The sequence below is a fragment of the Calliopsis andreniformis genome, unplaced genomic scaffold, assembly GCF_051401765.1.
Source record: "Calliopsis andreniformis isolate RMS-2024a unplaced genomic scaffold, iyCalAndr_principal scaffold0035, whole genome shotgun sequence".
Taxonomy (NCBI): domain Eukaryota; kingdom Metazoa; phylum Arthropoda; class Insecta; order Hymenoptera; family Andrenidae; genus Calliopsis; species Calliopsis andreniformis.
Window position 1 is genome coordinate 996,728 of NW_027480444.1, and position 17,638 is coordinate 1,014,365.

The 17,638-nt window shown below is 40.5% G+C and overlaps 1 protein-coding gene across 1 annotated transcript; it reads left to right on the forward strand.

The window, feature by feature from the left end:
• Nucleotides 1-671: 671 nt before the first annotated feature.
• LOC143187453 (uncharacterized) lies at nucleotides 672-6,171 on the forward strand. The gene is made up of 11 exons (XM_076391674.1): nucleotides 672-680; nucleotides 728-834; nucleotides 899-984; nucleotides 1,027-1,051; nucleotides 1,094-1,161; nucleotides 1,204-1,408; nucleotides 1,454-1,475; nucleotides 1,521-4,936; nucleotides 4,986-5,260; nucleotides 5,363-5,520; nucleotides 5,575-6,171. Exons 1-11 carry the CDS (start codon nucleotides 672-674, stop codon nucleotides 6,169-6,171), a joined length of 4,968 nt encoding a protein of 1,655 aa, XP_076247789.1.
• The last annotated feature ends 11,467 nt before the right edge of the window (nucleotides 6,172-17,638 follow it).

Sequence of the window (17,638 nt, forward strand, 5' to 3'; positions counted from 1 at the left end):
CAGACCTCAAACCTCAATCCTCAACTCTCAGCCCTCATCCTCAATCCTCAATCCTCAATCTTCAATCCTCAATCCTCAATCCTCAAGCCTCAATCCTCAATCCTCAATCCTCAGACCTCAAACCTCAATCCTCAACCCTCAATTCTCAATCCTCAATCTTCAATCATCAATACTCAATCTTCAATCCTCAATCCTCAATCCTCAATACTCAACCATCAATACGCAATTCTCAATACTCAATAGAATTCTCATGGTTCATTACTCAATCCACAATATTCAATAATCAAATCTCAATCCTCAAACATCGATTCTCAACACTCAATCCTCAACACTCAGTCCTCGCTCTTCAACCCTACATCCTCAACTCTCAATCCTCAAGCGTCAATCCTCAATCCTCAATCCTCAACCCTCAACCCTCAGTCCTAAAACCTCAATCCCGAATCCTGTCGCGTAGCGAACCCTCTTACATTATTTGTCGTAGCAGCAGTAAATATCCAAGGAACCGTTACTTGCCAAAATTTAGTTTATTAGCTGTCGACACGTTGTACCAGGGTTTGAATTTAGTCATAATTTTTATGTTTTCCATATGTTCACTCCAAGTCGAGGTGCTCCTTGGTTTTTTATTGCTAGCTGTAAAGCATTAGTCGGATTAGCGGCGTGGGTCATCGGGGATGCAGTCGGTAACTTCCGATGACCGTTGGAAAAACCCAGAAATTCCCACTTCTAGCTTAATTCTGTCAACCCCACTCCGTTTGAACTCTGTTTTCTTGTTACCCCCTCTTTTTTACAAAGACCAATGAGATGTACGCTTAATTTGAAACAGCACAACCTAACGTATAAATATGAAGACTGCCGCGAGAATTGGTGATTTTTGCTTCGTATTTGTCCGACAAACGAGAATAAAGTTCATTAGAGAAAAGGTTTTGAATCACTACAAACAACAATTTATACAGTCCACTATCGAGCTAAAAGTATTCGCACAAGGTTAATTCGGCGTGCGAAGTGTAAGTTCATCTATCTCATAAGATAGAAAACGCACACAAACATTTTGGTCCTTCGAGCCGGATACTTGGTGACAAAGGAACTTGTGCAGTGCAGTGAACACTAAGGAGTGCATCAGCTTTGGTTATCGAAAGCGTTGCTTATTAGTGTTGGAGTTTGGCTTAGAACAAGAAGCTTCAACTTGATACGTCTGGATCTTAGTCTCTATGCAAAGAGGGCAGATCAGCAGTATCACCGTATGGGATACTTCAACCAGGGAAGCAGCCTATAGGACACCTCAACCAAGGAAGCAGCCTATAGGACACCTCAATCAAGGAAGCAGTCTATTTGGACACCTTAACCGGGGAAGCAGCCACCGGACAACGGATCATTTAGGAGCGACACATCGAAGCATCACCGAGGCATCGTAACAGCATCATCGAGAGAACGCAAAGTCGTTGAGGAACTGCAGCAACATCGCAACCGTCCCAGAAGTTCAAGAGTCTGAAGGTTTAGTATACGAATCACCATTTCCTTAGCATATTTCCCTTCGTATAAATAGCATCGATCTTGATTTCGTTTGTTATATTAACTGTCGGTGTAACATGGCTAATACGCAAGAATCAGTGCAATTGAAGAGTCTTAGGAGACAGCGGGCTTCGATAAAGGGACAGCTTACACGTATAGAGACCTATTTGAAGGAGGGCGAGCATGTAGAGGTACACGACTTACAAATTCGTAAGGAAAGGGTAGTAGAGTTGGGCAAATCGTTTGAAGAAGTTCAGCTGGGTATAGAACTAGAGGATGAAGTTTCAAATCATGACATCGAAAGAGAACAGTTTGAACGTAATTATTTCAAAATAGTTAGTACAATTAACAGACAGCTTGAGGGATTGCGACCTTCGAATGCAGCAACAAGTTCAGTTAGAAAGGCGGATTCACCAAATACAGTGATGATAAAACAAGAGAACACGCTTCTACCAAAAATAGAGATCAAACCATACGACGGCAATCCAATTGAGTGGCATAGTTTTCACGACACCTTTAAAACATTAGTCCATGATAATCTAGACATACCATCGGTGCAGAAATTTCACTTATTGAAAAATGCTTTACGCGGGGAAATCGCGTCGGTCGTTTCCGCTTTGAATGCGTCAGAGCCTAATTACCTGGTAGCTTGGGATTTGCTGCAAAAGCGGTGCAATAAACCGCGTCAAATAGTTCAATCTCATTTAAAGGTTTTGTTTGAATTGCCAGAAGTAATGCGCGACGCACCTGCGAATTTAAGGTCTCTTGCAGAACAAGCGCAAATGCATGTGAAGGCACTAGCGACACTAGGTCTACCCACAGGCCAATGGGATGCAATTTTAGTTTATATGATAGGTAAAAAATTGGACAAAATTACAAGGCGCGGGTGGGAGCGTACTTTAGAAAATGAGGACATGCCCACATTCGAACAATTATTGAATTTTATAAATAAGCAAGCGCGCGGTGAAGAAATTGAAATAGAAGTTCTTAGCTCACACAGGCGAAACGTGTATCAGGAGCGTTCTCAACGCAATAATGTCGGTTCCAGAGGTCATTCTTATGTAGCGACGGCAAATAGTAATAAGTGCGTTATGTGTGAAGGGAATCACGAAATATATCAATGTAATCAGTTCTTAAAGGCAGCCGTTCGCGATCGGTTAGAGGTTATAAGAAGAAGTAGATTGTGTATCAATTGTTTTCGATCTAACCATGTAGTTAAGAATTGTCAGGCCACAGGTTGCCGGAAATGTAAGCAGAAACATAATACTTTGTTACATTTCAATAATGAAAATAGAGTCAATCTTAATAATAATAGTACACAAGCAGTAGATCAAGCAGGAAATTCCGGATCGAATGCAAATGCATTAACGGTCACTTGCGGTTCGGAAGTATTATTGGGTACTGCTCAAATAAAAATACTAGATAGATTCAATAAGGAACATGATTGTCGTGTGTTATTAGACGGAGGGTCACAAACTCATTTTATTACAGAAGAATTAGCGGAAAAATTACAGTTACAAAAACAGGCTGTTAATTTAACTTTCTCAGGCCTGGGGCAACAAGCGACCAAGGCACAATATTTAGTAAAAACTGTAGTTAAGGCGCGTCATAGTTCTTTTACAAGTCAGGTATCATTTATAACTCTGCCGTTTCTTACAGGACTGTTACCTTCACGACAAGTTGACCGCTCGAACATGCAAGTACCGCGAAACATTAAATTAGCAGATCCAGAATTTCATAAACCCGGAAAAATAGATGCATTGCTAGGGAATACATTATTTTTTAAATTATTAAGTATTGGCCAAATTAGATTAAGCAATAGTGCAGTAATCCTGCAAAAAACATTACTAGGATGGATTGTTACGGGCGAATCCAACATCCAACCAAAATATAGAACACCCACCTTGGTAAATTCATTTCACATAGCAACATCGTTAGACAAAACATTAAATAAATTTTGGGAAGTAGAGTCATTCGTAGATAAGCAGTTTTTGTCAGCAGAGGAAAGAGCTGCGGAAGAATTATTCAAACAAAGCACCGTAAGGGATACAGACGGCAGATATTGTGTCAGGCTGCCCTTTAATGAGCGAAAACAGCTCTTAGGGAATTCGCGAGAAGTAGCACTTAAGAGATTTTATGCATTGGAACGCAAATTACATTTGAATAAAGGATTACTAGATAGTTATAGTGAATTTTTGAAGGAATATGAGCAACTGGGACACATGACACAGGTCAGTGTAAAGGAAACAAGCAAGGGCTTTTACCTGCCGCACCACGCGGTGGTAAAAGAGTCCAGTGAAACAACTAAAGTACGTGTAGTATTCGACGCTTCCGCAAAAAGTTCAACTGGGGTTTCACTTAATGAAACGCTATTAATTGGGCCTAATTTGCAGGACACTTTATATAAATTATTACTCCGATTTCGTTCGTACTCATATGTTTTGACAGCAGATATTGAAAAAATGTTTAGACAAGTTAAAGTACATGCTGAGGATAGGAGTTACCAAAGGATCCTATGGCGCAATTCGCAAGATCAACCTGTCAAAACATATGAACTAAATACTGTAACCTACGGAACAGCATCAGCTCCGTTTTTAGCGGTACGTTGTTTACAGCAGCTGGCTAACGATGAACAGAACAAATTTCCCAGAGCAGCAGCTATATTCAAAAGGGATTTTTACATGGACGATTTGTTAACTGGAGCCGCCACTCGCGACTTAGCTTTAAAGATACGGGACGAAGCAATAGCATTAGCAAGAGTAGGAGGGTTTAATTTAAGACAGTGGACATCGAATGATGCAGAATTAATTAAGGATTTAGATACAAGCAACCATGAACGGACTCTTTCTTTAGACATCGACGAAACTAGGAAGGCATTAGGCATTTGTTGGAAGCCAAGAATAGATGAAATTTTATATACTATAAAGAGCAGCGAAAACAATTCTAGATCGACAAAGCGTACAATATTATCACAAATAGCCCAATTATTTGATCCCTTAGGTTTATTAGGGCCGGTAATAGTTAGAGCCAAAATAATTATGCAAGAACTGTGGAAAGCAAATATAAATTGGGATGATTCAGTACCACAAGCAATTTTGACTATGTGGCTGGAATTTAGAAAGGAATTACCGCATCTAAATAAATTTTCGATACCAAGAAAGACTGTTATTGATGACCCAGTGACGGTTCAATTGCATGGGTTTGCCGATGCTAGTGAAGCGGCGTATGGGGCTTGCATCTACCTACGATCAGTCAATAAGCAAGGCAGCTGTAAAGTTAGTTTATTGTGTGCCAAATCACGAGTTGCCCCGGTAAAAAGCATATCATTGCCTCGCTTAGAACTGTGTGCGGCTAAGTTGTTAGCTAATTTGCTTAAGGAGAGCCGTAGCGCATTGAGTCATATTCGGGTTGAAAGGACTGTATTATGGTCAGATTCTACAATCACTTTGCATTCGATTAAAACACGCGCATATTAGCTACTCACACAAACACCCGATTGTATTACCGCGTCGGCACTACATTACAGAATTAATAATTAGAGAAGAACATTTGAAGAATTGGCATGCAGGTATACAGGCTACGTTAAATGCGGTTAGACACAAATATTGGCCAATCGATGGAAAAAATTTTACGCGTAAGATAATTCATCGTTGCATTAACTGCTTCAAGGCTAATCCCAAGGTACCCGAATATATTATGGGGAATTTACCAAGGGATCGGGTGACCCAAGCACGTCCATTCGAGAATGCAGGTATTGATTATTGTGGACCATTCTTAATAAAAGAAAGGAAACATAGAAATGTGAAAAGGATTAAGAGTTATGTCGTTGTATTTGTATGTTTTGCTACAAAAGCCACTCATTTGGAACTAGTCACAGATCTGACTACAGAAACATGTATAGCCGCGATTAAACGTTTTTTCGCAAGAAGGGGAAAGTCTCGAAATTTATATTCCGACAACGGTAGCAACTTTGTTGGTGCGAGGAACGAAATCATAGAAATTCAAGCATTTGTAAATTCTGAGGAATATAAGGGAAATTTAAACAGATATTTGACAAATGAACAGGTCAATTGGTCGTTTTCTCCGCCTCGTTCACCGCATTTCGGAGGCCTATGGGAAGCCGCGGTTAAATCCTTTAAAAAGCATTTAAGAGCTACTATTGGAGAAACTGTGTTTACCTACGAACAATTTAATAGTATTATAATCGAGATCGAAGCTATTTTAAATTCCCGTCCACTAACTCCCTTATCCTCTGATCCGAACGATTGTATCGCATTAACACCTGCCCATTTCCTAATTGGTGGTTCGTTACAAACTCTGCCAGAATACGAAATCTCAGATATCCGAAACAATAGGCTGTCACTGTGGCAGCATACCCAAAAAATTAAACAGCATTTTTGGAACAGATGGCACAGGGAATACCTACATGAGTTACACACTAGAAGCAAGTGGCATGTCGATGCCAACAACAACATCAAGGAAGGGATGCTGGTCCTAATACGCGAGGACAATCTAGCCCCGTTGCAGTGGAAGTTAGGCAGAATCATGGAGCTACACCCAGGAGAAGACAAGATCATCCGTGTAGTGTCTGTGAGAACACCATTAGGAATTTATAAAAGAAGTGTTAAGAAACTGGCGCCATTACCAATAGAGTACATGTAATAAGAAACTAATTCATAATTTGTTACAAAGGCGGTATTAGAGAGTAGTTGTTTCTATAACATTGTACACGTGAATTTAAGACCGCGTTGCTATAAGTATATACTGTAAGGTAGTATTAAGATTTTCGTTTTGACTTTCCGCAAACCATTCATTGTTTAAATCTTTTGAACATGACCGTTCAAGGGGGGCGGTATGTCGCGTAGCGAACCCTCTTACATTATTTGTCGTAGCAGCAGTAAATATCCAAGGAACCGTTACTTGCCAAAATTTAGTTTATTAGCTGTCGACACGTTGTACCAGGGTTTGAATTTAGTCATAATTTTTATGTTTTCCATATGTTCACTCCAAGTCGAGGTGCTCCTTGGTTTTTTATTGCTAGCTGTAAAGCATTAGTCGGATTAGCGGCGTGGGTCATCGGGGATGCAGTCGGTAACTTCCGATGACCGTTGGAAAAACCCAGAAATTCCCACTTCTAGCTTAATTCTGTCAACCCCACTCCGTTTGAACTCTGTTTTCTTGTTACCCCCTCTTTTTTACAAAGACCAATGAGATGTACGCTTAATTTGAAACAGCACAACCTAACGTATAAATATGAAGACTGCCGCGAGAATTGGTGATTTTTGCTTCGTATTTGTCCGACAAACGAGAATAAAGTTCATTAGAGAAAAGGTTTTGAATCACTACAAACAACAATTTATACAGTCCACTATCGAGCTAAAAGTATTCGCACAAGGTTAATTCGGCGTGCGAAGTGTAAGTTCATCTATCTCATAAGATAGAAAACGCACACAAACAAATCCTCAATCCTGAATCGTCAATCTTAAGCCCTCAGTCCACAAAAATCAATTGTCTATCCTCACTCCTCAATAGAATATCCTCAATTCAAAGTTTTCAATACTCAATCCCCATTCTTCAGTCTTCGAATCTCAATACACAGACATCAATTCTCATCACTCAACCATCAACACTGAGTCCTCAAACTTCAATCCTCAATCCTCAATCCTCAATCTTCAATCCTCAATACTGAATCTTCAATCCTAAATCCTCAATCCTCAATCCTCAACCCTCAACCCTAAATCTTCAATCCTCAGTCCCCAATCCTCAATCTTCATTCCTCAATCCTCAATCCTCAATCCTCAATCCTCATTCCTCAGCCCTCAGTCCTCAAACCTCAATGCTCAATCCTCAATCCCCAATCCTCAGTCCTCAATCCTCAATCATCAATCCTCAATCTTCAATACTCATTCCTCAATCCTCAACACTCAATCCTCAATCCTCAATCATCAATCCTCAATCTTCAATACTCAATCCTCAATCCACAATCCTCAATACTCAACCATCAATCACCAATTCTCAGTACTCAATAGAACATCCTGAATTCTCGGGATTCAATACCCAAACCTCAATCCTCAACCCTCAGCCCTCATCCTCCATCCTCAATCCTCAATCCTCAATCCTGAATCTTCAATCCTCAATATTCAATCTTCAATCGTCAATCCTCAATCCTCAATCCTCAATCCTCAATCCTCAGTCCTCAGGCATCAATACTCAATCTTCAATACTCAATCCTCAATCCTCAATCCTCAATCCTCAATCCTCAATCCTCAACCCTCAATCCTCATTCCCCAAACCTCAATCCTCAACCCTCAGTCCTCATGCTCAATTCTCAACTCTCAATCCTCAATCCTCAATCCTCAATCTTCAATCCTCAATAATCAATCTCCAATTCTAGATCCTCAATCCCCAATCTTCAATCCTTAATCCTCAATCTTCAATCCCGAATCGCCAGTACTCAATCTTCAATCCTCAATGCTCAATCCTCAATTCTCAATCTTCAATCCTCGATCCTGAATCATCAATCCACAATCCTCAATCCTCAGGCGTCAATACTCAATCTTCAATACTCTATCCTCAATCCTCAATCCTCAATCCTCAATCCTCAATCCTCAACCCTCAATCCTCATTCCTCAATCCTCAATCCTCAATCCTCAATCCTCATACTCAATTCTCAATTCTCAATCCTCAATCCTCAATCCTCAATCTTCAATCTTCAATAATCAATCTCCAATCCTCAATCCTCAATTCTCGATCCTCAATCCTCAGGCATCAATACTCAATCTTCAATACTCAACCCTCAATCCTCAATCCTCAATCCTCAATCCTCAAACCTCAATCCTCAATCCTCAGTCCTCATTCCTCAGCCCTCAGTCCTCAAACCTCAATGCTCAATCCTCAATCCCCAATCCTCAGTCCTCAATCCTCAATCATCAATCCTCAATCTTCAATACTCATTCCTCAATCCTCAACACTCAATCCTCAATCCTCAATCATCAATCCTCAATCTTCAATACTCAATCCTCAATCCACAATCCTCAATACTCAACCATCAATCACCAATTCTCAGTACTCAATAGAACATCCTGAATTCTCAGGATTCAATACCCAAACCTCAATCCTCAACCCTCAGCCCTCATCCTCCATCCTCAATCCTCAATCCTCAATCCTGAATCTTCAATCCTCAATATTCAATCTTCAATCCACAATCCTCAATCCTCAATCCTCAATCCTCAATCCTCAGTCCTCAGGCATCAATACTCAATCTTCAATACTCAATCCTCAATCCTCAATCCTCAATCCTCAATCCTCAATCCTCAACCCTCAATCCTCATTCCTCAAACCTCAATCCTCAACCCTCAGTCCTCATGCTCAATTCTCAATTCTCAATCCTCAATCCTCAATCCTCAATCTTCAATCCTCAATAATCAATCTCCAATTCTAGATCCTCAATCCCCAATCTTCAATCCTTAATCCTCAATCTTCAATCCCGAATCGCCAGTACTCAATCTTCAATCCTCAATGCTCAATCCTCAATTCTCAATCTTCAATCCTCGGTCCTGAATCATCAATCCACAATCCTCAATCCTCAGGCGTCAATACTCAATCTTCAATACTCTATCCTCAATCCTCAATCCTCAACCCTCAATCCTCAATCCTCAACCCTCAATCCTCATTCCTCAATCCTCAATCCTCAATCCTCAATCCTTAATCTTCAATCCTCAACACTAATCTTCAATCCTCAATCCCCAATTCTCAATCCTCAATCCTCATTCTTCAATCCTCAATACCCAATCCTCAATCTTCAATCCTCAATCCTCAATCCTCAATCATAATTCCTCAATCCTCAATCTCCAATGCTCAATAACCAGTCCTCAATTTCAATCCTCAATCCTCAATCCTCATTTCTCAATCCTCAATCCTCAAACCTCAGCCCTCATCCTCCATCCTCAATCCTCAATCCTCAATCCTCAATCCTCAATCTTCAATCCTCAATTCTCAATCTTCAATCCTCGATACTCAATCATCAATCCCAAATCCTCCATCCTCAGGCATCAATACTCAACCTTCAATACTCAATCTTCAATCCTCAATCCTCAATCCTCAATCCTCAAACCTCAATACTCAATCCTCAATCCTCAATCCTCAATCCACAATCCTCAACCTCATACTCAATAATCAATCTCCAATCCTAGATCGTCATACTCAACCTAATCCTCAACCCACATCCTCATTCCTCAATCCTCAATACCCAATCCACAATCATCAATCCTCAACATCAATCCTCAACCTCATTCTCAATATTCATTCATCAATACTCAAACTTCAACACCCACCCAATCTTCAATCCTCAATATCAATCCACATCCTCAATCCACAATCCTCACCCTCACACCTCAATCTTCAATCCTCAAACCTCAATCCACAACCGTCAGTCCTCATCCTCCATCCTCAATACTCAATCGTCACCTCAACCTCAACCTCATCCAATCTCAACCCTCGATCCTCAATCATCAATCCTCATCCTCAACCCAGGCATCATACTCATCTTCAATCTCAATCCTCAATCCTCAAACCTAATCCTCATCCCCAACCCACCAACCTCATCCCAAACCCAATCTAAACCCACAGTCCTCATACTCAATCCAATTCTCAATCCTCAATCCTCAAACCTCACTCCAATCCACAATAATCAACTCCAATCCCAATCCTCAATCTCGATCCTCAATCCTCAGGCATCAATACTCAATCTTCAATACTCAACCCTCAATCTTCAATCCTCAATCCTCAATCCTCAAACTTCAATCCTAGATCCTCAATATTCAATCATCAATACTCAATCTTCAATCCGCAATCCTCAATCCTCAATCCTCAACCCTCAATCCTCATTCCTCAAACCTCACTCCTCAACCCTCAGTCCTCATACTCAATTCTCAATTCTCAATCCTCAATCCTCAATCCTCATTCTTCAATCCTAAATACCCAATCCACAATCTTCAATCCTCAATCCTCAGTACTCAATTCTCAATCCTCAATCCTTAATCCTCAGACCTCAAGCATCAATATTCAACCCTCAGTCCTCGTCCTCAATCCACAACCCTCAATCCTCAGTCCTCAATATTCAATCATCAATATTCAATCTTCAATCCTCAATCCTCAATCCTCAATCCTCAATACTCAATCCTCAACCTTCAACCCTGAATCCTCAATCCTCAATACTCAATCCTCAATCTTCAATCCTCAATACTCAACCTTCAATCCTCAATCCTCAATCCTCAGTCCTCAATATTCAATCATCAATACTCAATCTTCAACCCTCAATCCTCAATCCTCAATTCTCAATCCTCAATCCTCAATCCTCAATCCTCAATCCTCAATCCTCAATCCTCAACCTTCAATCCCCAATACTCAATCTTCAATCCTCAATCCTCAATACTCAATCCTCAATCCTCAATCCTCAGGCATCAATACTCAATCTTCAATACTCAATCCTCAATCCTCAATCCTCAATCCTCAATCCTCAACCATCAATCCTCATTCCTCAAACCTCAATCCTCAACCCTTAGTCCTCATCCTCAATTATCAATTCTCAATCCTCAATCCTCAGTCCTCAATCCCCAATCCTCAATCCTCAAACCTCAATCCTCAACCGTCAGTCCTCGTCCTCAATCCTCAAACCTCAATCATCAATCCTCGATATTCAATCATCAATACTCAATCTTCAATCCTCAATCCTCAAACCTCAATCCTCAATCCTCATTCTTCAATCCTAAACACCCTATCCTCATTTTCCAATCCTCAATCTTCAATCCTCAATACTCAACCTTCAATCCTCAATCCTCAATCCTCAATCCTCAATCCTCAATCCTCAGGCATCAATACTCAATCTACAATATTCAATCCACAATCCTTAATCCTCAATCCACAATCCTCAATCCTCAATCTTCAATCCTCAATACTCAATCTGCAATTCCCAATCCTCAAACCTCAATCCTCAATCCTCATTACTCAATCCTCAATACCCAATCCTCAATCCTCAATCCTCCATCATCAATCCTCAATATTCAATCATCAATACTCAATCTTCAATCCTCAATCTTCATTCCTCAATACTCTGCCTTCAATACTCAATCCTCAATCATCAATCCTCAATCCTCAATCCTCAGGCATCAATACTCAATCCACAATACTCAATCGTCAAGCCTTAGTCCTCAATCCTCAATCCTCAATCCTCAATCCTCGTTCCTCAAACCTCAACCCTCAACCCTCAGTCTTCATCCTCAATCCTCAAACCTCAATCCTCAACCCTCATTACTCAATCATCAATACTCAATCCTCAATCCTCAATCCTCAAACCTCAATCCTCAATCCTCATTCTTCAATCCTAAACACCCAATCCTCAATCTTCAATCCTCAAACATCAATACTCAATTCTCAATCCTTAATCCTCAGTCCTCAGTCGTCGAACCTCCACCCCCGACGCTTAGCACTCATCCTCAATCCACAGTCCTCAATCCTCAATCCTCAAGCCTAAATCCTCTACCGTCAGTCCTCGTCCTCAATCCTCAAACCTCAAAGCTCAATCCTCAATATTCAATCATCAATACTCAATCTTCAATCCTCAATCCTCAATCCTCAATTCTCAATCCTCAATCCTCAATCCTCAATCCTCAATCCTCAATCCTCAATCCTCAATCCACAATCCTCAACATTCAATACTCAATAATCAATCTCCAATCCTAGATCCTCAATTCTCAATCCTCAATCCTCAATCTTCAACCCTGAATCCTCAATCCTCAATACTCAATCCTCAATCTTCAATCCTCAATACTCAATCTACAATCCTCAATCCTCAATCCTCAATCCTCAATCCTCAATCTTCAACCCTCAACACTCAATCTTCAATCCTCAATCCTCAATCCTCAATACTCAGTCCTCAATCTTCAATCTTCAACACTAATCTTCAATCCTCAATACTCAATCCTCAATCCTCAATCCTCATTCTTCAATCCTCAACACCCAATCCTCAATCTTCAATCCTCAATCCTCAATCCTCAATCCTCAATCCCCAATCTTCAATCCTCAATGCTCAATCCTCAATCCCCAATCCTCAGTCCTCAGTCCTCAATCTTCAATCCTCAAACCTCAATCCTCAACCGCCAGTCCTCATTCTCCATCCTCAATCCTCAATCCTCAATCCTCAATCTTCAATCCCCAATACTCAATCATCAATCCTCAATCCTCAATCCTCAATCCTCAACCATCAGGTATCAATACTCAATCTTCAGTACTCAATCCTCAATCCTCAATCCTCAATCCTCAATCCTCAATCCTCAACCATCAAACCTCATTCCTCAAAACTCAATCCTCAACCCTCAGTCCTCATCCTCAATTCTCAATACTCAATCCTCAATCGTCAATCCTCAATCTTCAATCCTCAATAATCAATCTCCGATCCCAGATCCTCAATCCCCAATCTTCAATCGCTAATCCTCAATATTCAATCCTCAATCCCCAGTCATCAATATTCAATCCTCAAACCTCAATCCTCAACCGTCAGTCCTCGTCCTCAATCCTCGAACCTCAATACTCAATCCTCAATATTCAATCATCAATACTCAATCTTCAATCCTCAAACCTCAAACCTCAATCCTCAATCCTCATTCTTCAATCCTAAATACCCAATCCTCAATCTTCAATCCTCAATCCTCAATCCTCAATTCTCAATCCTCAATCCTTAATCCTCAACCCACAATCCTCAACTTTCAATACTCAATAATCAATCTTCAATCCTCAATCCTCAATACTCAACCCTCAATCCTCAATCCTCAACCCTCAATATTCAATCCTCAATACTCAATCTTCAATCATCAATCCTCAATCCTCAATTCTCAGTCATCACTCCTCAGTCATCAGTCCTCAATCTTCAATACTCAATCGTCAATCCTTAGTCCTCAATCCTCAATCCTCAATCCTCGTTCCTCAAACCTCAATCCTCAACCCTCAGTCTTCATCCTCAATCCTCAAACCTCAATCCTCAAATCCTCAATATTCAATCATCAATACTCAATCTTCAATCCTCAATCCTCAAACCTCAATCCTCAATCCTCATTCTTCAATCCTAAATACCCAATCCACAATCTTCAATCCTCAATCCTCAGTACTCAATTCTCAATCCTCAATCCTTAATCCTCAGACCTCAAGCATCAATATTCAACCCTCAGTCCTCGTCCTCAATCCACAACCCTCAATCCTCAGTCCTCAATATTCAATCATCAATATTCAATCTTCAATCCTCAATCCTCAATCCTCAATCCTCAATACTCAATCCTCAACCTTCAACCCTGAATCCTCAATCCTCAATACTCAATCCTCAATCTTCAATCCTCAATACTCAACCTTCAATCCTCAATCCTCAATCCTCAGTCCTCAATATTCAATCATCAATACTCAATCTTCAACCCTCAATCCTCAATCCTCAATTCTCAATCCTCAATCCTCAATCCTCAATCCTCAATCCTCAATCCTCAATCCTCAACCTTCAATCCCCAATACTCAATCTTCAATCCTCAATCCTCAATACTCAATCCTCAATCCTCAATCCTCAGGCATCAATACTCAATCTTCAATACTCAATCCTCAATCCTCAATCCTCAATCCTCAATCCTCAACCATCAATCCTCATTCCTCAAACCTCAATCCTCAACCCTTAGTCCTCATCCTCAATTATCAATTCTCAATCCTCAATCCTCAGTCCTCAATCCCCAATCCTCAATCCTCAAACCTCAATCCTCAATCCTCAACCCTCAATCCTCATTTCTCAAACCTCAATCCTCAACCCTCAGTCCTCATACTCAATTCTCAATTCTCAATCCTCAATCCTCAATCCTCAATCTTCAGTCCTCAATAATCAACCTCCAATTCTAGATCCTCAATCCCCAATCTTCAATCCTTAATCCTCAATCTTCAATCCCCAATCCCCTGTACTCAATCTTCAATCCTCAATGCTCAATCCTCAATTCTCAATCCTCAATCCTCAATCCTCAATCCTCAATCCTCAATCCTCAATCCTCAATCCACAATCCTCAACATTCAATACTCAATAATCAATCTCCAATCCTAGATCCTCAATTCTCAATCCTCAATCCTCAATCTTCAACCCTGAATCCTCAATCCTCAATACTCAATCCTCAATCTTCAATCCTCAATACTCAATCTACAATCCTCAATCCTCAATCCTCAATCCTCAATCCTCAATCTTCAACCCTCAACACTCAATCTTCAATCCTCAATCCTCAATCCTCAATACTCAGTCCTCAATCTTCAATCTTCAACACTAATCTTCAATCCTCAATACTCAATCCTCAATCCTCAATCCTCATTCTTCAATCCTCAACACCCAATCCTCAATCTTCAATCCTCAATCCTCAATCCTCAATCCTCAATCCCCAATCTTCAATCCTCAATGCTCAATCCTCAATCCCCAATCCTCAGTCCTCAGTCCTCAATCTTCAATCCTCAAACCTCAATCCTCAACCGCCAGTCCTCATTCTCCATCCTCAATCCTCAATCCTCAATCCTCAATCTTCAATCCCCAATACTCAATCATCAATCCTCAATCCTCAATCCTCAATCCTCAACCATCAGGTATCAATACTCAATCTTCAGTACTCAATCCTCAATCCTCAATCCTCAATCCTCAATCCTCAATCCTCAACCATCAAACCTCATTCCTCAAAACTCAATCCTCAACCCTCAGTCCTCATCCTCAATTCTCAATACTCAATCCTCAATCGTCAATCCTCAATCTTCAATCCTCAATAATCAATCTCCGATCCCAGATCCTCAATCCCCAATCTTCAATCGCTAATCCTCAATATTCAATCCTCAATCCCCAGTCATCAATATTCAATCCTCAAACCTCAATCCTCAACCGTCAGTCCTCGTCCTCAATCCTCGAACCTCAATACTCAATCCTCAATATTCAATCATCAATACTCAATCTTCAATCCTCAAACCTCAAACCTCAATCCTCAATCCTCATTCTTCAATCCTAAATACCCAATCCTCAATCTTCAATCCTCAATCCTCAATCCTCAATTCTCAATCCTCAATCCTTAATCCTCAACCCACAATCCTCAACTTTCAATACTCAATAATCAATCTTCAATCCTCAATCCTCAATACTCAACCCTCAATCCTCAATCCTCAACCCTCAATATTCAATCCTCAATACTCAATCTTCAATCATCAATCCTCAATCCTCAATTCTCAGTCATCACTCCTCAGTCATCAGTCCTCAATCTTCAATACTCAATCGTCAATCCTTAGTCCTCAATCCTCAATCCTCAATCCTCGTTCCTCAAACCTCAATCCTCAACCCTCAGTCTTCATCCTCAATCCTCAAACCTCAATCCTCAAATCCTCAATATTCAATCATCAATACTCAATCTTCAATCCTCAATCCTCAAACCTCAATCCTCAATCCTCATTCTTCAATCCTAAATACCCAATCCACAATCTTCAATCCTCAATCCTCAGTACTCAATTCTCAATCCTCAATCCTTAATCCTCAGACCTCAAGCATCAATATTCAACCCTCAGTCCTCGTCCTCAATCCACAACCCTCAATCCTCAGTCCTCAATATTCAATCATCAATATTCAATCTTCAATCCTCAATCCTCAATCCTCAATCCTCAATACTCAATCCTCAACCTTCAACCCTGAATCCTCAATCCTCAATACTCAATCCTCAATCTTCAATCCTCAATACTCAACCTTCAATCCTCAATCCTCAATCCTCAGTCCTCAATATTCAATCATCAATACTCAATCTTCAACCCTCAATCCTCAATCCTCAATTCTCAATCCTCAATCCTCAATCCTCAATCCTCAATCCTCAATCCTCAATCCTCAACCTTCAATCCCCAATACTCAATCTTCAATCCTCAATCCTCAATACTCAATCCTCAATCCTCAATCCTCAGGCATCAATACTCAATCTTCAATACTCAATCCTCAATCCTCAATCCTCAATCCTCAATCCTCAACCATCAATCCTCATTCCTCAAACCTCAATCCTCAACCCTTAGTCCTCATCCTCAATTATCAATTCTCAATCCTCAATCCTCAGTCCTCAATCCCCAATCCTCAATCCTCAAACCTCAATCCTCAATCCTCAACCCTCAATCCTCATTTCTCAAACCTCAATCCTCAACCCTCAGTCCTCATACTCAATTCTCAATTCTCAATCCTCAATCCTCAATCCTCAATCTTCAGTCCTCAATAATCAACCTCCAATTCTAGATCCTCAATCCCCAATCTTCAATCCTTAATCCTCAATCTTCAATCCCCAATCCCCTGTACTCAATCTTCAATCCTCAATGCTCAATCCTCAATCCTCAATCCTCAGTCCTCAGACATCAACCTTCAATCCTCAAACATCAATCCTCTACCGTCAGTCCTCATCCTCCATCCTCAATCCTCAATCCTCAATCCTCAACCTTCAATCCCCAATACTCAATCTTCAATCCTCAATCCTCAATACTCAATCCTCAATCCTCAATCCTCAGGCATCAATACTCAATCTTCAATACTCAATCCTCAATCCTCAATCCTCAATCCTCAATCCTCAATCCTCAATCCACAATCCTCAACCTTCAATACTCAATAATCAACCTCCAATCCTAGATCCTCAATCCTCAATCCTCAATCCTCAATCCTCAATCCTCATTCTTCAATCCTCAATAGCCAATCCTCAATCTTCAATCCTCAAACATCAATCCTCAATTCTCAATCCTCAATCCTCAGTCCTCAGTCCTCAATCCTCAATCCTCAAACCTAAATCCTCTACCGCCAGCCCTCGTCCTCAATCCTCAAACCTCAATGCTCAATCCTCAATATTCAATCATCAATACTCAATCTTCAATCCTCAATCCTCTATCCTCAATCCTCAATCCTCAATCCTCAATTCTCAATCCTCAATATTCAATCATCAATACTCAATCTTCAACCCTCAATCTTCATCCTCAATACTCAATCTTCAATCCTCAATCCTCAATCCTCAAACCTCAATCCTCAATCCTCAGGCATCAATACTCAATCTACAATATTCAATCCTCAATCCTTAAT

What these genes read in the sequence shown, in the direction of transcription:
- LOC143187453 (XM_076391674.1), top strand. An exon ending in GTTGAAAGGACTGTATTATG is followed by an intron (nt 4,937 to 4,985) that starts GTCAGATTCTAC and finishes CGCGCATATTAG; the next exon opens with CTACTCACACAAACACCCGA. An exon ending in TCATAGAAATTCAAGCATTT is followed by an intron (nt 5,521 to 5,574) that starts GTAAATTCTGAG and finishes ACAAATGAACAG; the next exon opens with GTCAATTGGTCGTTTTCTCC.